The sequence below is a fragment of the Gopherus evgoodei genome, chromosome 4 (genome assembly GCF_007399415.2).
Source record: "Gopherus evgoodei ecotype Sinaloan lineage chromosome 4, rGopEvg1_v1.p, whole genome shotgun sequence".
Taxonomy (NCBI): domain Eukaryota; kingdom Metazoa; phylum Chordata; order Testudines; family Testudinidae; genus Gopherus; species Gopherus evgoodei.
The window spans coordinates 44,220,690-44,241,284 of NC_044325.1; the positions used below are offsets into that span (position 1 = coordinate 44,220,690).

Sequence of the window (20,595 nt, forward strand, 5' to 3'; positions counted from 1 at the left end):
TGTGCTGTTCTCCCTCCTTCCGTTCCTTATAATCATGAGCCCCACCATTTCATGATCACTTTCACCCAAGTTGCCTGCCACTTTCAAATTTTCAGTCAGTTCCTCCCTATTTGTCAAAATCAAATCTAGAACAGCGTCCCCCTAGTAGCTTTCTCCACCTTCTGAAATAAAAAATTTCTCCAATACATTCGAAGAACTTGTTGCATAATCTGTACCCTGCTGTGTTAGAGTTAGAAAGCTTTTCCTAATATCTACCCTAAATCTCCCTTGTTGCAGATTAAGCCCATTACTTCTTGACCTACCTTCAGTGGACATGGAGAACAATTGATCACAGTCCATGTATAACCCTCTTTAAACATAGTTAAAGACTTATCAGATGCCCCCCCCTCAGGTGTCTTTTCTTAAGATAAAACGTGTTCAGTTTTGTTTTAATCTTTTCTCGCAGGGCAGACTTTTCTAAACCTTTTCTCATAGTGCTCTGTACAAAGTGAAAGGGGAATAGTTACCCTGCAGTGCACTGCAAAACACCACCTGCTGTAAGCCAAGGAGGAAGGAGCATTTCAGAAACCCAATAAACACCACCTTGACTGGCTTAGTTTGTACATGTCTGTGTTTTATTTGTTGTTTTGGTTGAAATGTCCTGTACCACAAGAATACAATTTATTTAACAGTTTTTCAGGAGCAGATAATAGTTGAGTAAAATAGATACTGTTTATTGCACTCTTTAACTCCCTGCATCATGCTCACAGCCTCACATGGACTTTGACCATGTGTCTGGTTGTAGCTTGTGGGTACATGGTGGAAGCTCTTTCTCAGCTCAGCCAGTTACATTTTACGGTCTGTCTCAGTGATTTTTCCTTTAATAGTTGCTTACATATTTCTGGTGCAGCATGATTTTATAATATGTTTGTAATAGTTCAAAAATTGATGCAGTCAGGTTAATGAGAGAGAATCACGCCCCCTATTTGGCATGAACTGTACTGCTAGGTTGTGGTTCAGTGTTTCTTCTGTAGCTTCATAGTTTCACTGTAAGGTAATGCCCGTGTTTGCCCAGAAACATAGTTCCATGCAGTGTTTCACCATTTATCTGAATTGATCCCTGTGCAATTTGTTTTGCACCGGAGGCCAGAGACCTCTGTTTTCCAGGAGGAATGTGACTGTCTAAGAGGCGCTGTCCCCTCTTGAGTAGGACTGTAGCAGCTGGCAGCTATTTATTTTATCTGCCTATGCAAAGCTTTGTAGTGTGTGGTACGTAGTGAGCGGGAGCTGTGTGATGCAGCGCCTATTAGCGTGAGTGAATGGTGGATTGAGCTTCATGGTTATGCACACTTGTTGAGGCACTTACCTCTGTGTCTTGTTTTAAACTAATTGCAGGCATTTAGTAACCACATGCATCCCAAAGTTTGGATTCCAGCATCTCCTACACCATGTGAAGTTACAGTAGTACAGGACTGGAGCAATGACTCTTACACTAGGCATGAATTCCCTACATGACTCTCAGGGAATCTGTCCTAGAACCTCTTTCCTATTTAAAGGCTAGACTGTTACATTGCTAACTGTGTGTGTGAGATGTTGCTGAGCGTACACTAGCCTAAGCAGTCACTGCAGCCCCCCCAGGCTCTTTCAAAGTGTGACAGGCCTGGAGTGTGACACACCCATAAACCCAAATGCCATTGCTCTTCTGGGCATCCATCCCCATAGTCTAAAGTACTGCTGTCATCGTGCTATATTGGCTGGTTAGAGTAAGCCTGGGTGTAGGTTTCCTATGACAACCTCATGTGCTAAAGAGCTGTGGCCTTGTTTCCTAGTTAAAGAAGGTGGGGAGCTGTTGGGGGTGGGGGTTGTTCCAGGCATGTGTTCCCTTTGCATTTCTGGTGGGGGAGATCACAGCCCTTGCTTAGAGGCAAAGCGATTCATTAACACTCTGATTGGTTTTTCCAGCCCATTGAGATACTTATATGGCTTGGTTCAAGGTCTGTCATCTTGGAGCTATGGGTGTGAGGGGACCTGATGGGCACAAGGGTTATGCAGATTAAAATGGAGAAAGAGTCCTGCAGCTCTTCTGAGGGCAGAGTGTGTACATCCAGCCTGCTTTAGGGGCTGCTTATCTCCACTGGTAGCATGTTAGGGGAGAAGGGCGAGGTGGTAACAGCAGAAAGCACCTTCAAAAGTTTTACACTTCCCTATCACTACAAGAATTACACCACTAAACTCTTCAGGCCGAACTAGCCAGCAGCCTCGGGGGGACGGGACCTAGATTCAGCAGCTCCTTCCTTCCTCTCTTCTCCCTCCTGAGGGGCTCACGTTCCCTTAACAACTCAACAACTGTCCCACCACGAGTAGTATAGGAAAAGCCCTTTTGCAACAAAGAGATAAGGCTCCCGCCACGGCCCTGTGGCTGAGGCCACTGATGTTAATTCACTTCTGAGGGCTTCCACAGCCAGGTCTGCACCAGGGTGCTTTGCACAGAAGAGGAATGGCCATGCTTGCTCAAAACAGAGGTCAGTGCAGCTCCCTGCAGAGCTCCAGGTGGAAGTGGCATTGACAGGCAGTGAATCCAGGGTATTGGCCACAGTGCTGGGGAGAGCCCATCCCAGCTTGTGAGTAAAATTACCTGATGCTACACAGCTAGAAACAGCTGCCAAGGTGCAGCATGTACTCAGAGCTGGCTACACGCCGACAACATGTGTTTCCCGTCTCAGGTCACAGAGCATTATGTGGATATTTTATACAATCAAAGTCTCTGTTTCCAGAGCAGCTGGTGAGCAACATCAGCACAAGGCTGCTGTCCATTCTCGGCCTTGAAGTGGATGCACATCTCCCAAGTGGCTGCTGGCTCTGCCAGCTAAGCCTTGCATTGGGGTGTCCTGTCTGTTCTCTAATGCGGTTGATCCAGAAAGGGAGTGAGTGTAGCACTGGCAAAAGTAGTTTGAATGACAGCCCTGGACAATGACGCCTACTTCTCTCATGGAGATCACGCTTCACTATACTGTTTGCTAATGTGCCTCACCCTTGCCTCAGAGTGAACCGCTCTGTCAGGTCATAGCCTTTCTCCTGAGACTGCCAGCAAGGGCTCAATGAGTGCTGGTAGTTTTAGGATGCACAAATTAACCAAGACTCTTCACCCATCCCAAATCTGGTGCCAGAAGATAATTTTCAGCCATCACTGTGTCAGGCTGGCATTGAACAAGTACCCTAGAAGAGATAGTCACAAACTCCTTCCCCAATTTCTTCAGCCACCCAAGTTCCCCTCTAGAAAACCACTTTAGGAACCTGGATAGAGGTGGGGAGTAGGACAACCCTAGGAGTGAGGCACAAACGTTCTCCATGAATGTTTCTTGAAAAGAAATATTTTGTTTTAGAGCTAGCCCCATGAGGCCTCACGAGGCCATAGAGCAGTCCGAGATGGACTGTTGATTATTTTGGGGGTGGAAGGGAGGCAAGGGACATGGCCAATGGTATGTGGGAGTCGGGGATTAAATGACTCCATTTAAATGTGTTTTCAGTTGGCACCAACTAGCAGCCTCCCCGGCCTGCAATACATAGTTTTCTCCAAAGAACAATTCCCTTTGTTCCCAACTAGTGAGTGAAGTAAAGTCCAAGCAGCTATGGAGGCAAACATCCATTCTCGCAAAAATGGATGGGCAATCCCTGGGTGGGAGAGGGGGATATTTACATTTGGGCCCTGTTATTGCAGACAGATATTTGTGTCATGTGAGTCGGGGAAGGACTATTTTCGGAGTTGACGAGGCAGATTTGATGCTCTGCATGGTGGAAATTGGGGGATTTTAATTAGCACCATGTGTGAGGATGCAGAGACTATCATGGGAATCCAGCACCGGAGCAAAATGTCAGGGTCATCCCGAGAGTGGGGACTTGCATTCTCTGAAACATGGAGACTCCCCCTTGACTAGCCTGTGGGAATGTGGGATTGCCCCAAGATTACAATAGCCAGGCGTAATGACCCACTGTACAAGATCATGGATTATTTTACATAGGCAGGAGCATCGTTCCCAATAGGAAGCGGAGCCTTTATGTACATGTGTTATGTGTCACTAGAGGAGTTCAGGAGGCAACCATTTTTGAGTGAAGAGGTCCCATGAGGCTCTTCTCTAAACAAGCACCTGCCCCATGGGCCTGTGAGCTGGAATGAGATGACAAACATCAGGAGTTGCCCTCTCTGCCTCCCCCCTCACACCACCAGTAGATGAAGACTAGTGACGCTTTGCTTCTTCAGCTCCTGCTTCAATCCCCCCTTCCCTCTCCAGAGTTGGAGGAGGGAGCTGGGGAACAGGCTTCCCCAGCTAGGGCAGAGAGCGTAACTGCTCAGGGGCCCACATTCCCTCCAGCCCCTTCTGCAGGTGCATGAGTGCGAGCACGCTCTGGTACTTTCTACAGCAAAAACAAAAACAGAGAAACAGGTGACTGATTAAAAGAGTTTCCCCCTCTGTACATGAGATGCTGCAGACAGGCAGGCAGGCCAGCCGGGAAGCAGGCCGACAGCTGGACATTACATAATTCTTCCATAATAAATGATTGGAGATAAAAGCCAACCCCTGCTGCTGTTTGGATTGCTCTGTGTCTGCGTCTTTGTTTCTAGTTTGTTCCCCGGCCGCTGAGGGCTGGCACCAGGGCCGTCAGACCTTGGCCTCTAGCATTTCTAGGAAGAGTTTGTGCATGGGGACCTTGCCCTGCAGTTTGATGCTGTAGAAGTGCTGCACCGCTTTGGCGGCCGTCTGACGCAGGAGGGGCAAGGTCAGCAACAGCTTGCCTGCCCGCCTTGGCTCCTCGTGGCGCTGACTCAGCTCGTAGTCCTGCAGGGCTTCATGGAGAAGGTCCTGGAGTTTCTGCACCGCCTCCATGTCCTCTATGTGCATGGAATCTGTGAGGGGGGGAACGGATAGCAAAGAGCAATGGTCAAAAACCAGAACTGCATTATTCATTTGAATCTAAGGCTTTGTCAGTGCTGCGGCTTCTGGAAAGTAGCTCACGGGTAGGAAGCATCAGGGCCCCTGTGAGAAGAGCTGGCAGGGCAGGTGTACCCCCAGCATGGCTGCCTGTGCCAGGCTTTGCGGGACTCTGGCAGTGGGTGCTCAGGGGCGAGTAGGGTTGCAAAGGGTGGCTGGTGAATTACATTATAAACAAGCCACTTCTACGGGTGGGCTAGAGAGCTGTGCAAGAACAACGCTAGCTTGAGGTTAGGATGGGTACTTGGCTACTCCCGTGCCTACCAGCCCCCTGTGTTCCTGAGGGGGAGTGGCATGAAGAGTGAGGGGCTGCTGATCTGTCACCAATCAGGAGTGATCACAGTAGGTATAATTAACACTTCCACAGAGCTTCATCTGTGTGAACTGATTGCTGAGCAGCTGGTTGGGGTGGCAGAGAGATGGAAACCCTTCCTGGAATACTGGCAGGGCCATACCCAGCTCAGGACATGGTGGAGCAGAGGCTCACAGAGTGGCGCCAGTGTGGCTTTTAACCAGCAAAAATAAAACTATCCTTTCTCCACAGCGGCTTTGTGGCTTCCCCCCTCCACCGCATTTGCTGAGCAGTGTGACTGAGGCACATGGCAGCTTTTGTCCGTCAGGTGAGTGCTTACAATTGCACTTTGCCAGTCTCAGTGAGCTTTACAGATAAGCCTCAAACCCCAGCTCAGAGGGAGGTGTGTTACAGATGGGTAAACTGAGGCACAGATCTGCTAAGTGACTTGTCCATAGTGCAGCAAGTCAGCTTCAAAGGAGAACACCAGATCTGACTCCTTATCACTAGCTCTGTGCCCCAACTCACACGCCCTGTGTTCATTCCCTTAGGGGCAGTGGGATCAGGTGGAATCATGTACCTAGCTGTGCTTTATATACCAGGTACTCTTGGAGTGGGGCTGATGTTGTATGATACGAAAATCAGCGTAACAGTGCTGCTTCTCTTCGCCAGCTGATTTCTATAGGCTGAAGAGCCCTAGCAGCAATGTATTTCCCATTTCTTCCTCTCTGTGTTTCTTTTAGAAAGACCCAGCCGCATCCCAAACCCGTTCTGCCCATTGCCCTTCTCTATGCTGAGAAGAGCTCCAAATCTGCAGCGGCCTGCAAAAACTAAAACAACATTGCAGGATTAATTTCCCAGCAATCCATCAGCAAGCCAGTGTTGATTACATTGATGAACTGTTAATTACAAAATCAATGGCTATGAATTTTTACAGCTGCCAGAGCACCAAGGAGGAGGGAGGCTGCCAGGCTGTGGCCCACAGGGGCATAAAGCATGGTAATCTAAGGACTCCCTCCTAATGTGCATTCAGCAAGAGCCATGCATGCACTTCTGCAGAGCTCCGTGGATGGGAGACAGAATGCACGTGTGATAATGGACAGCCAGTCTGTCCAAGTTGCTGCAAGCAGGGCCTATTACCTCCCCCAACAATAAAAGTTTAGTTTAAGCTGGCACCCTGGGGCCCCATAGGAGCAGGGGTCTCCATGTTCTACCATCACAGAATTTGCGGCACAGTTCATCCCTTGCTGCAGAACTGTGCTCAAATCACCTCAACACTATGTCTTCAGGCGGGGCAGCTGCAGGGAATAAAGGGATACGGTTACAGACAGGATGAGACGCCCCTAACTAACTAGGGCTCTGGGCTAAACTGCAGGGAGCCCCTCAGCACTAGAATTTAAATGAATCTCTGCCCCTTTGGGTTTTTCCCCTTCCTCAGAATGCTTAGGGTCTGGGTGGCAGTGGCTGACATTGTGGCGCACACAGCACGGAGTATCAGGACAACTGGCAAGTCAGAACCTGCTCCCTGCTGGGATGTTTAGAATGAAGTATTGGGAAATGGTGGTCTTCACTGCTCTTTATCTGTTATTATTCTCCAAATAAAACCACACTCATTCCCTCCAGTAGTCCCACATAGCATCTCCTTGAAGCTTTATCCACAAAAAGGGCTAGTGATCTGCCAGGGCTCCAGCAGTGGAAGCTGTCTCCCAGCAATCCCCTCTCTGTGCCCAGCTGAGTCACTTGGCTTCTAAACATAGACTTTAAGGTCAGAAGGGACCATTGTGATCATCTAGTCTGACCTGCACATTGCAGGCCACAGACCCTCACACACATACCAATGCTCCAGGATTGTCCTGGAGTATCCAGGAATTAAAGATTAATCTTTAATGTGATGAAACCTCCAGGACCACGTACAACCAAAATTGGCAATCCTACACACACACACACCCCTCTTTTAATAGACCCATAACCTCTGGCTGAATTATTGAAGTCCTCAAATCATAATTTAGAGTAAATGGTGGAGTCTCTCTAAATTTGAGTCTTTAGTTTAAACCAGCTAGTGACCCATGCCCGTGTTGCAGAGGAAGGTGAAAACCCCCAGGGTCTCTGACCTGGGGCAAATGAGCATGTGGGCAAGACCCACCAAGTAGACACCTGGGAAAGAATTCTCTGTAATAACTCAGAGCCCTCCCCAGCTAGTGTCCCATCTCTGGCTACTGAGGATTTTTGCTAGTAGCAGTTGCAGATGAGCCACATGCCATTGTAAGCAATTTCATCGTACCAGCTCTTCTGCACTGATTCATAGATTCATAGATTCTAGGGTCAGAAGGGACCAATGTGATCATCTAGTCTGACCCCCTGCACAAAGCAGGCCACAGAACCCTACCCATCCACTTCCATAACAAACCCCTAACCTATGTCTGAGTTATTGAAATCTTCAAATTGTGGTTTGAAGACCTCAAGCTGCAGAGAATCCACCAGCAAGGGATCCGTGCCCCATGCTGCAGAGGAAGGCAAAAAACCTCCAGGGCCTCTGCCAATCTGCCCTGGAGGAAAATTCCTTCCTGACCCCAAATATGGCTATCAGCTAAACCCTGAGCATGTGGGCAAGACTCATCAGCCAGCACTCAGAAAAGAATTCTCTGCAGTAACTCAGATCCCATCCCATCCCATCCAACATCCCATCACCGACCGCTGGGCATACTTATCTGCTGATAATCAAGGATCAATTGCCAAAATTAGGCTATCCCATCATACCATCCCTTCCATAAACTTATCAAGCTTAATCTTAAAGCCAGATATGTCTTTTGCCCCCACTACTCCCCTTGGAAGGCTGTTCCAGAACTTCACTCCCCTAATGGTTAGAAACCTTCGTCTAATTTCAAGTCTAAACTTCCTAGTGTCCAGTTTATACCCATTTGTTCTTGTGTCTACATTGGTACTAAGCTTGAATAATTCCTCTCCCTCCCTAATATTAATCCCTCTGATATATTTATAAAGAACAAGCATATCCCCCCTCAGCCTTCTTTTGGCTAGACTAAACAAGCCAATCTCTTTGAGTCTCCTTTCATATGACAGGTTTTCCATTCCTCGGATCATCCTAGTAGTCCATCTCTGAACCTGTTCTAGTTTGAATTCATCCTTCTTAAACATGGGAGACCAGAACTGCACACAGTATTCCAGGTGAGGTCTCACCAGTGCCTTATATAACGGTACTAACACCTCATCTTTGCTGGAAATACCTCGCATGATGCATCCTAAAACCGCATTAGCTTTTTTAACGGCCATATCACATTGGCGGCTCATAGTCATCCTGTGATCTACCAATACTCCAAGGTCCCTCTCCTCCTCTGTTGCTTCCAACTGATGCGTCCCTAATGTATATCTAAAGTTCTTATTATTAATCCCTAAATGCATGACCTTGCACTTTTCACTATTAAATTTCATCCTATTACTATTACTCCAGTTTACAAGGTCATCCAGATCTTCCTGTATGATATCTCGGTCCTTCTCCGTGTTAGCAATACCCCCCAGCTTCATGTCATCAGCAAACTTTATTAGCACATTCCCGCTTTTTGTGCCAAGGTCAGTAATAAAAAGGTTAAATAAGATTGGTCCCAAAACCGATCCTTGAGGAACTCCACTAGTAACCTCCTTCCAGCCTGACAGTTCACCCTTCAGTATGACCCGTTGTAGTCTCCCCTTTAACCAGTTCCTTATCCACCTTTCAATTTTCACATTGATCCCCATCTTTTCCAATTTGACTAATAATTCCGCATGTGGAACCGTGTCAAATGCCTTACTGAAATCGAGGTAAATTAGGTCTACTGCATTTCCTTTGTCTAAATAATCTGTCACCTTCTCAAAGAAGGAGATCAGTTTGGTTTGGCACGATCTACCTTTAGTAAAACCATGTTGTAATTTGTCCCAATTACCATTGACCTCAATGTCCTTAACTACTTTCTCCTTCAAAATTTTTTCCAAGACCTTACATACTACAGATGTCAAACTAACAGGCCTATAGTTACTCGGATCACTCTTTCTCCCTTTCTTAAAGATAGGAACTACGTTAGCAATTCTCCAGTTGTACAGTACAACCCCTGAGTTTACCGATTCATTAAAAATTCTCGCTAACGGGCTTGCAATTTCATGTGCCAGTTCTTTTAATATTCTCGGATGAAGATTGTCTGGGCCCTCCGATTTTGTCACATTAAGCTGTTTAAGTATGGCTTCTACCTCAGATGTGCTAATATCCACCTCCATATCCTCATTCCCGTTTGTCATCCTTCCATTACCCCTAAGCTCCTCATTAGCCTTATTATAGACTGAGGCAAAGTACTTATTTAGCTATTGGGCCATGCCTAGGTTATCCTTAACCTCCTTTCCATCCTCAGTGTTTAGCGGTCCCACTTCTTTCTTCATTTTCTTCTTATTTATATGGCTATAGAATCTTTTACTATTGGTTTTAATTCCCTTTGCAAGGTTCAACTCTACTTGGCTTTTAGCCTTTCTCACTTTATCCCTACATGTTCTGACCTTACTAAGGTAGCTTTCCTTGCTAATCCCACCCTTCTTCCACTCCTTGTAGGCTTTCTGCTTTTTCTTAATCACCTCTCTGAGATGCTTGCTCATCCAGCTTGGTCTACAACTCCTGCCTATGGTTTTTTTCCTCTTTCTTGGGATGCAGGCTTGCGATAGTTTCTGCAGCTGTGACTTAAAGTAATTCCAGGCCTCCTCTGCATTTAGATCCACAAGTTCTTCAGTCCAATCCACTTCCCTAACTAATTTCCTTAATTCTTTAAAGTTAGCCCTTTTGAAATAAAAAATCCTAGTCCCAGATCTATTTTTTTTTATCCTTCCAACTAGTTTGAACTGAATTAGCTCATGATCACTCGAACCAAGGTTGTCCCCTACAACCATTTCTTCTATGAGGTCCTCACTACTCACCAAAACCAAATCTAAAATGGCATCCCCTCTTGTCGGTTCTTCAACTACTTGGTGAAGAAATCCATCTGCTATCACATCCAGAAAAATTTGAGCCCTACTATTCTTGCTAGCACTTGTCCTCCAGTCTATTTCTGGGAAGTTAAAGTCTCCCATGATCACACATTTCCCATTAGTGTTTACTTCATTAAAAACATTAAGTTCAGTCTTGACGCTAGTTAGGTTTTTTGGCCCCATTCCTCCACTTGGAAGCCTATTCCAGAACTTCACTCCTTTGATCGTTAGAAACCTTTGTCTAATTTCAAGCCTTAACTTGTTGAGGGCCAGTTTATATCCATTTGGTCTTGTGTCAACAATGGCGCTTAACATAAATAATGCCTCTCCATTATTTATAGAGCGCAGTCATATCTCCCCTCAGCTTTTGTTTGGTTAGGCTAAACAGGTCAAGCTCCTTCAGTCTCCTCTCGTAAAGTAGGTTTTCCATTACTCTGGTCATCCTAGTAGCTCTTCTCTGCACCTGTTCCAGTCTGAATTCATCTTTCTTAAACATGGGAGACCAGCACTGCACATAGTATTCCAGATAAGGTCTCAACAGTGCCTTGTGTAAGGGCAATAACACTTTCCCTCTCTCTGCTGGAAATAGCTTGCCTGATGCATTCTAGGATTGCATTAGCCTTTTTCATAGCTGCATCACATTGGTGGCTCATAGTCATCCTGTGGTCAGCCAATGAACCCAGGTCTTTCTCCTCCTCTGTTGCTTCCAACTGATATGTCTCCAGCTTATAGCAAAAATTCTTGGTGTTAGTCCCTACATGCATAACATTACATTTTGCACTATTACATTTTATCCCATTTCTAGTACTCCAGTTTTCAACATACTCTAGATTTTCTTGTATGCTATTCTGATCCTCCTCCATATTGGCAATACCTCCCAACTTTGTGTCATCCACAGATTTTATTAGCATGCTCCCACTTTTTGTGCCGAGGTCATTAATGAAAATGTTAAATAAGATTGGTCCCAACACTGATCTCTGAGGAACTCCACTAGTAACCTCCCTCCAGGCTGACAATTCTTTAGCCACCTTTCAATTCTCTCATTAATCCCCATTTTTTCCAATTTAACTAGTAATTTCCCATGTGGAACTGTATCAAATGCTTTACTGGAATCCAGGTAGATTAGCTCTACTGCATTTCCTTTGACTAAAAAATCAGTTATCTGCTCGAAGGAGGAGATCAGGTTTATCTGGCATGATCTAACTTTTGTAAAACAATGTTGTATTTTATTCTAATTACTGTTTATATCTATATCCTTAATTATTTTTTCTTTCAAAATTTGTTCCAAGACTTTGCGTATAATTGAGGTCAAACTAACAGGCCTGTCATTTACCAGATCACTTTCTTCCTCTTTCTTAAAGGTAGGTTCTATATTAGCAATTCTCCAGTCAGAGGGTATGACCATCCCTCCAGTTTACAGATTCATTAAAAATCCTTGCTCGTGGGCTTGTAGTTTCATGTGGCAGTTCCTTTAGTATTCTTCTATGGAGATTATCCAGGTCCCCTGATTTGGTCCCATTAAGCTGTTTGAGTTTGACTTCCACCTCGGATGTGGTAGTTTCTACTTCCATATCCTCATTCCCAGTAGCCACCCTACCTCTATTCCCAAAGCTCTTCATTAACCTTATTAAAAACAGAGGCCATGCCTAGATTATCTTTCATCTCCAATCTATCCTCAGTGCTTAGCAGCCCTACTTCTACTTTCCTTATTGTTTATATAGCTATATAACCTTTTACTATTGGCTTTAGTTTCTTTGTGATGTCCAATTCTGCTTGGTTTTTGGCAGTTCTCATTTTTTCTCTAAATTTCTGTCCTTCAAGAGGTAACTTTCCTTGCTGATCTGTCCCATCTTCCATTCCTTGTAGGCGTTCTGCTTTCTCTTAATAACCTCTTGGAGGTGCTTGCTCATCCAGTTTGGATGAATTCTCTCTCTCTCTCTCTTTCCCCCATGCTTGGGATGCAGGTGTCAGGTAGCGTCTGCAACTTTGACAAAATAATTCCAAGCCTCCTGTACATTCATATCCTTGAGTTCTTCAGTCCAGTCCACTTCCCTAACTAATTCCCTTTTGAAATCAAAATCCTTGGTTGCAGACTTATTTTTGTTTATCCTTCCACTTAGTTTAAACTGAATTAGCTTATGATTCCTAGAGGTGGGGACTGGCTCAGAGGTACATCTATAGGTGAAGGTGTTGGCCATTTGCATGCAAGCATTTATATGTTTCACTGCATTTGTGCAAGTGTGCCCTTCAATACGGAAATTGAGTCCATAGTGACATTACAAGGACATTAATGTTAAGTACTAAAAAGTCAGTCTAAGGTCAGCTGTGCAACCTTAATTTACCGCCTGTGGGTATAGATTGTGATACAGTTTTTAGTTACATGATCACATCCTATTTTTCCTACAGGAAAAAGACAGACGCATGCAGGGAGATCTCACACACTGTTGACTTTCAAACATTCAAGTAAGAAATACCAGGACTGTAAAAACTAAATTCTGCTTGCAGCTGTACTGCACCAACCCACTGAAGTCAAAGCGGTTGCACCCCTGTAGCTGAGAGCAGGATTTGGCCCAGTGTTTTCTAACCCTTGCTCTTGTTTTTCCTGATTCATGGAGTGAGAAGCAGAACCACAAAGCAGCTGCTGAGAGTTGGTTGCTTTATTTTATGGTAAATATTGTTCTGTCACTGATGGTAATTCTCCCCACAGACTGTCTGCTCCAGCATATCCTGAGCTGGGCACTGCCCTGCTTATGCCCCAGGCATGAGCATGGTCAAGACAGTGCAACACCGAGTACTGAAGTGCCTATTGCAAAAAACCCTGATGGCATCATTGAGCTTAGAGGTCCCCACTTAGAACACAGCCCACAAAACAGCCTCCTGTGGTACCCCTTAGCACTTTAGCCCAGCTGGGTGGGTGTTAGGGCCAGTAGCTTCCTTCACATCACTGCTCTGGTTTCTGCTCCTTGTCTAACAGAGGGACCCTCCTTTTAGATTGGAGGCTGTTTCTTCATAAAGAGCTTATTAGATTGCCAAAAAGCCACAATTCCACAATCAAGAAAGAGGCCCACTGTGGCTAAAAGCCTATCCTGGTCCAGTGTGAAGCGAAGGCAGCAATTAGAAATATAAAAGTAACTCATAACAAATGGAAAAAGAGGGAAATAGATGGCACTCAATATAAATTAGAAGTGATGAAGTGCAGAAAATTGATAAGAGAAACTAAGGACATCAGGGAAAAATCCATGGCTGGCAGGCTGAGGACAATAATGAAGATTTATTTAAAAAGTATATTAGGAACAAAAGAAATTCTAGCAATGGTACTCCATTACTAGATGGAAATTGTGCACTTGCTAATAATGATGCAGAGAAGGCAGAAGTATTCAATAAATATTTCTGTTCTGTATTTGGAAAGAAGCAGAATGATGTAATCTCATTATCTCAGGATGATGAACTACTTTCCAGTCCATAAATAACTGAGGATGATGTTAGACAACATCTAGGCATGAACATTTTTAAAATCAGTAGGCCCAGATAACTTGTAACCAACAATCCTAAAATATTTGGCACAGGAGCTTTCTGTCTTGCTGATAAATTTTTTAATAAATCTTGGAATACCAGGGAAAATCCAGAAAACTGAAGAATGCTAATATTCCAATATTCAAAGAGGTCAAGCTCAGGGAATTATAGGCGAGTTATCCTGAGTTCAATCCTAGGAAAAATAATGGAAAAGCTGATTCATGATTCCATTAATAAAGAATAGGAATATAACATTTGACAGTCAACATTATTTTATGGAAAATAAGGCATGTCAAACAAACCTGATTTTGTTCTTTGGGGAGGTTGCAAGTTTGGTTGATAAAGGTAACTGAATAGATATAATAGACGGAGACTTTTGTAACATGTTTTACTTAGTAGCAGCTCTCATCATGCAGTAACTTCAGCTCTGATGACTTTCACTGTTTCCTCGTGGATAGATGTGTGAGTAGCACCTTTTCAGCTGCATAGCACACACTATCTGTTGTGATTTGGGGCAAGTTCTTACTGCCCTAATCCCAACCAGTGCACCTCACTCTGCTCTGGAGGGCCTCTGCCTATTTTGTGGCTGAAGTGGAGTTTACTCTCTGTGGCCTGTTCAGACCTTGGCTTCTCTGATGAGGCTGCTAACAAAGGGGGACAGTTAGTGCTAACTGTAGTGGTGGTTTTGGTGTTATGGCCACTTGTCAACTGGGATTTGAACCCTCAACTAATTTCACACTGGTGAGCACCCCGTACATTTGAGTAGGGTGTAAAATTTGATTTTTACAGTCTCACTTCTCTATAGTCACCACTGAGCTGGGCCAGATTCAAACAGGGCCTTAGAAACAAAAAGTGCTGAATCTCATTTTCCAAGAGCCAGCCGGCTCTCCCGGACCTGGGCTTGAATAGGAACTGGTGACTTCAAGGTAAAAGGCTCCATATCCCATTCTCTGATCCAGCCTGTCCCCTGACCTAGGTCTGACGGGATCCAGTACACTAGTGCGCAAAAGCTCCATATTCAGCAGTTCTCTCTCCAAAAGCCAGCCAGTCCCCCCTCTCAACGAACTTGAGGCCAGATTGGAGCTGGAGACTCAAGAGTGAAAGGGCTGATACCTCAACTCCTGCTCCAGCCACTCATTCCTCTCCAACCAGGGCCTATATTGGGAGCAGCATTCTAAGAGGGAAAAAGGTCTATACCCTATTTCCAGACCCCTGGAGATAAGGCCTACATTTTCACCAGGTACTCCATTTACTTCTAAACTGAAAGAAAAACAGTGTGGGAGGGTGGCGCTGTGTTAGACCCAGTGGAGAGCCTCATTGTTACCAGGAGCCAGAGCATAGTCAGGCACTGGTCCTCTAACTTTTCAGGAGCATATTAGAGTGCTAGATCCATGTTGGTCTTGGCTCCCTGAGCCTCACATCATTCCGGGCCGTGGTTTTACCTGAGTTGGCAAGGGCCAGGGCCTTGAGTGTGACAAACTCCTCCTTCTCCACCTTCAGCTTCTTGTACCGGCGCACCAGCTGCAGGATGGCCAGGTAGAGCTCCAGCAGCCCCGTCAGGCGCGAATGCTCCTCATCCATGATGTAGTCCTCGGCGTAGACCAGCTTGTCCTCGTAGGGCAGTGAGCGGTACACAATGCCCAGGATGAGGATCTCCATCCAGGCACTCTGCAGGAGGCTCATCTGGTCCCCCAGGGAGAGATTAGAGAAACCTGACAGGGCAAATGACAAGCAGGGTCAAACTGGGATAGGACCCAAAGGCTGTATCCCCAACAGCTCCCCAGTTTTTCTGAGAATCACTCCATCTTCCCAATCCCCTGCACATTACATGGGGTCTCTGAGCATCTCTCCAAAGCCTGTGGCAAGCCTCCCAGCCCGGGTCAATGTACTTGGGTTTGTGGGGCTCACACCAGCATTCAAAAACTGCCATGGAGACAGTGCTCTGAAGTCGTGGCCTGGGCTGGAGCTCTAATGCCGCCTCCTTCCCCCCAGGCTTCAGAGCCTGAGCTGCTATGTCTGCACAGCTATTTTTAGTGTGGTATTGGGAGCCCAAGTCTTTTGACCTGGGCTGGGAGGCTTGCTGCCGTGGGCCATGTAGACATGCACTGTCTAGGTACTTATGTGGCCCTCATCATGCAGTGTCTGGCACCTATGGAATTTACCCATCTCTTTACTTCCCAGTCCACCTGCAGCCCTGCCTGGAATCCATCCTTTGTGCTCCCCGTGTTTCCTTGCAGCACTGTCCTGAATACAGCCCAGTCCTCAGGTCACACCATGGTGGGATGTACCCTGACCCTGTTCCTCTTGCAGTACTGCCTGGTAGGTACTTTGCTCCCCTGTTCCTTCTGCTGTATTTTCTGTAATGCAACCCATTCTCTCCCCATCCCAGCAAGGAACTCTGCTGGCTCGACAGGGAAGCACTCTAAAGGGAGTCAGTGGGCTCCTGATAGGGTAGGAAGAGAAGCCGCTTGCTTGAGTTTCAAGCTCATCATGATCTAAATGCCATCTCAGCCGAAGTGGCAAATTCTCCTTCACTGTAGCACACTGGAGGATCAAAAGTTAAATCCATATGAAAACATGATCCACTTCTGAACATCACGACTTCCGACACTCAGCGATTCCAACTTTCTAATGGAAGAGCCCCACCAAATATTGAAAAATGCTGAGGCCGCCAGACCAAACCCTAAAATACCAATACATGTGTCATATGAACAAACCAAGCAGCAAGAAGGTACAGATCCCTACACAGCTGTAGATCCTGGCCACATGAGTAGAGTTCACTATAGAAACAGGCAGACCCCCCCTCCCGCCCGATACAGATGAAATTACCATAAACTGGGAGGCACAAAACACTGCTTGCACCAAAAGAGGAGTGAGTTCACAATCCATGTGACAGAGGAGAGTGAGACAAGAGGCGCACTCTGCTCCAGTGTCTGACATACAAAGGAGTGTGAGAAAGATTTCTCCTGAAATGATCAGACCTCATAAGATGCTTCTCATCAGAAAAGCAATAAGGAAAAACTCTGCTGGAGCCTAAGAAAAAGGAGAGACAGCAGAGATGACCTCAGGCTCTGTAGCAGCCTGATATTGGATCCCGAATGGACACAGCTGCCCTGCGTCCATTTGTCAGCAAATCCTAAACACAGTGTGTAGAGTCCCTGCCACCCTGACAGAGACCTGAGTGGGGTGTCTGTCTCTGTTTACACTTCAGCAGCACCGGGGCAGCCTGTCCTGGCAACAGAGTTTCACAACACTCAGGCTACGTCTTCACTACCTGCCATATCGGCGGGTAGCAATCGATTTCTCGGGGATAGATATATCGTGTCTCATCTAGACATGATATATCGATCCCCGAACAAGCTCCTATCGATCCTGGAACTCCACCAGCCCGAACGGCGGTAGCGGAGTCGACATGGGAAGCCGCGGACATCAATCCCGCGCCGTGAGGACAGTAGGTAATTCGATCTAAGATACTTCGACTTCAGCTACGTTATTCACGTAGCTGAAGTTGCGTATCTTAGATCGATTTCCCCCCGTAGTGTAGACCAGCCCTGAGTTGAAATGGGAAGTCCTGAGTATTTCTAAGCAGCAGGAACACCTAAGACTTGGTGCAGCATTCTTTCCCCTCCCTCACCTTCAGGCTCCCGCCTTTCTCTCCAACACTGGCTTTTTTTTTAGTCTAGTTTTCTCTCCTAACTCAGCATCCTCTGCCTCTGGATCACTCTCCTCCTGCAGCCCTGTCTGAGCTCATTAGTCTCTGCCTCCGAGATTCCCCAGCCCGACAGGCTGTGAACTGTGCGCAGCAAGATGCCCTTTATTCCCACAGCCTTCACCGCTCACGTCGCTGTGTCTGGGCCCAGGTAACCAGCCACCGCAATGATCATTTGATTTCTCTTGTTAGCAAGTCAGCAATTAACAAAAGAGCTGGTGATTGCTGTATTGACCGACTGTGGGTTCCATTTTTCTATCTGTGCTATCTCAGCCCAAGGAAGTGAGGGCAGAGGGATGGGTTAGTCTTATTTATCTATCACTACCCCATGTTTTGTGTTTGTGTTGCCAGGGGAAGCAAAGGGTGATAATGGCATGGCAGCCCTTGGACATCCAATTTCCCTTATCAGGCCCCTGAATAGAAAAGAGGCCCCAGGCCACATTAATTAACAGATACCAATCAGCTGTCACGTGTTGTGTGTGTGAGGTCTGGGGGTAGCAGTGGGTGGGAGGGAAGAATCGATAATCCATTGGGGAGGAGTGCCAGAGGGAATCAGGGAACAGCTAAAGACCACCAAGGAGCCGAGCTGGAATAGAGAGTGAAATGAGTTAGATTGAATCCTTAGCTGAGTGCCATCTGCCTAACAGCATCTGGTCTATCATCGCTGTGCGAGGCATGCTCGTGCACAATCCCCATTGTCACAGGCATCTCTCCAGATAACAATCCAGGCCTGTTCCAGGCCCTGCATATGTTTGTATAGGAAGGACCTGATGTGTTCTTGAGTTAGGTATGTTCGGCCAGGAGTGCATGGAGTTCTTGGAGGGTTAGGTGTTCACATCAGCAAAGTCTGGGGGCCCCTACTGCAGGCTGTCACAGCCAAGAGAACAGTAACATGTGGGTTTCTTCTTTTAAAAAAATCTGTTTCTCTGAGACCTGCCTCTTCCTTTGTCCTCAGCTCCTGCTCTGGCAGCTAGTAAACAGTCCCCTTTTACCACAGCCCCTGAAGGCAACATTCTGAGTAAATGGGAGAATGGTCGAATGACAAGTGTGCATCAGGCCCCTGGCCTCCTGATTTCTGACGCCTTGCTGACACTGCCCTCCGCTACATGTGGAGCTGATGCTATCCCTCTGGGAGAGAGGACATCTGCTTTGCAGAGCACTTATAGCTTCGGTTCCCAAAGTTTATAGCCTCTCTCTCTCCTATCTGCACTCCCCATTCCCTAACCCTCTATCCAACCACTTTGGCATTAGCCATTCATTCAACTATGGAAAGGAAGGCTGGTCCAGTGCTTCGGGTTCTAGCCTTGAGGGCCCTAGGTTCAACTCTCACAGCTGTCCTGGGTCAGTTGCTTAGTCTTGCTCTGCCTCAGTTCCCAATCTGTAAAATGGGGATAATACCACTTCTCTCCCTGAAAGGTGAGTGACAATAAATATGGTGAAGATTTTGAGGTGCTCAGCCATATAGTAGTGGGGCCCAGACCACATAGGATTTCCTCCTGCTTTTCTTTTTGGATAGTGTCAATCAGTTCCTCCAAGTTATTTCCTTTCCTTGGCAGCTGCCGGTGTGCACAGTACGTGGCCTTGCATATGTGTGTGTACAAAGTCCATCCTGCTCTCTATGGATCTTGTGCATTACTTTGATTCCTCTGGCCTCACAGAACAATGCTCACACCCATCCACCTTTGTAAGTACACCTTATTAATCACCAGTCTTCCTATGATGTCCTCCATCAGCTCCCCAGCTTGACCTACTTGTCCCCAGGCCCAGCAGGCTGTACATCCTTTCTCCACTGTGCCAGCATAATCTGGAACAGCCCCCTTTGCTCCTGCACAGAACTGTGTCCTAAACTTTCTCTTCAAAACACACCTTGGAACCCCCACCTCCTGCTAGGTTCTGATTCCTAATGAACCAGTTAATTCCTGCCCCCTGGGCTCAGTCATTCTCTCCAAAGTGTCACCTCTGCACCCTAACTCCCATCCCACCTGCAGCTGCTGGTCCAAATCTCTCTTTCACACAGGCATGCTCTCCATTAACTGCAGTAGGCACCCACGTAAGAGCAGAATGTGGCCTGCTCCCCTATACTGCTACAGTAATTCCTCACTTAAAGTTGTCCCGGTTAATGTTGTTTCATTGTTACATTGCTGATCAATTAGAGAACATGCTCGTTTAAAGTTGTGTAATGCTCCCTTCTAAAGTCGTTTGGCAGCCACCTCCTTTGTCTACTGCTTGCAGGAAGAGCAGCCCGTTGCAGCTAGCTGGTGGGGGCTTGTAACCAGGGTGGACTGGCAGCCCACCATCAGCTCCCCACTCCCCTAAGTTCCCTGTGCAGCAGCTGCCTGCAATTCAGCTATGTCCCTCCCCCCACTGCCATGTGCTGCTCCTGCCCTCTGCCTTGGAGCTGTTCCCTGAGACTCCTGCTTGCTGTGGGGGGGGGAGGGAAGGAAGAGTGGGGGGACAAATGTCAGGGTGTCCCCCTCCCTTCTGCTCCTGCACCCTGCTTACCCCATCTTCCATACAGCAGGGGGGACAGAGCAGGACTCAGGAGGGAGGGAGCTTGCAGTAGCTGCCTATCAGCAAGCTGACCTAATTAACAAGGCAGTGTACTTAAGGGAAATGCGGGTATCTCCCTCCATTCCTGCTGCCTTGTGTAGAGAGAGAGTTAACCCTTGAGGGCTTAGCCAGTTGCTAGTTCATCATTTAGCAGTAAGGGAAATATCCCACCCTCTGATTCCTCCATCTCAGCCAAGCTTCACAATCATCATCACTGTACCAGTATTAAATTGTTTGTTTAAAACTAATACTCTGTGTGTGTGCATGTGTGTGTATGTATGTATATATATATAATGTCTTTCGTGAAAAAAATTTCTCTGGAACCTAACTGCTCATTTACATTGATTCTTATGGGGAAATTGGATTTGCTTAACATTGTTTTACTTAAAGTTGCATTTTTCAGGAACATAACTACAACGTTAAGTGAGGAGTTACTGTATTGTATTGTTACATACAGTGCCTCCTTTATGGCCTGTACAAATGGCAATCACTTGCGGAAAGGTTTGGAAAACTGCTAAAAAGTATGCTGGATGGAAATGAATTGTGTATATTAGATGGACCTATGC

The 20,595-nt window shown here is 46.4% G+C and overlaps 1 protein-coding gene across 3 annotated transcripts in view; it reads right to left on the bottom strand.

Annotated features, from left to right (window-relative positions):
- Positions 1-615: 615 nt before the first annotated feature.
- The window catches only part of ESRRB (estrogen related receptor beta), a 179,230-nt gene continuing 159,250 nt past the window's right edge, over positions 616-20,595 (bottom strand). For all 3 annotated transcript variants that reach the window (XM_030559094.1, XM_030559093.1, XM_030559091.1), the window contains 2 exons: positions 15,213-15,482; positions 616-4,882 (listed from right to left, as the gene is read on the bottom strand). In XM_030559094.1, coding sequence (XP_030414954.1) covers positions 4,638-4,882; positions 15,213-15,482 — 515 coding nt within the window. In that variant the 3' untranslated portion in view covers positions 616-4,637. The remainder of the gene's footprint in view (positions 4,883-15,212; positions 15,483-20,595) is intronic.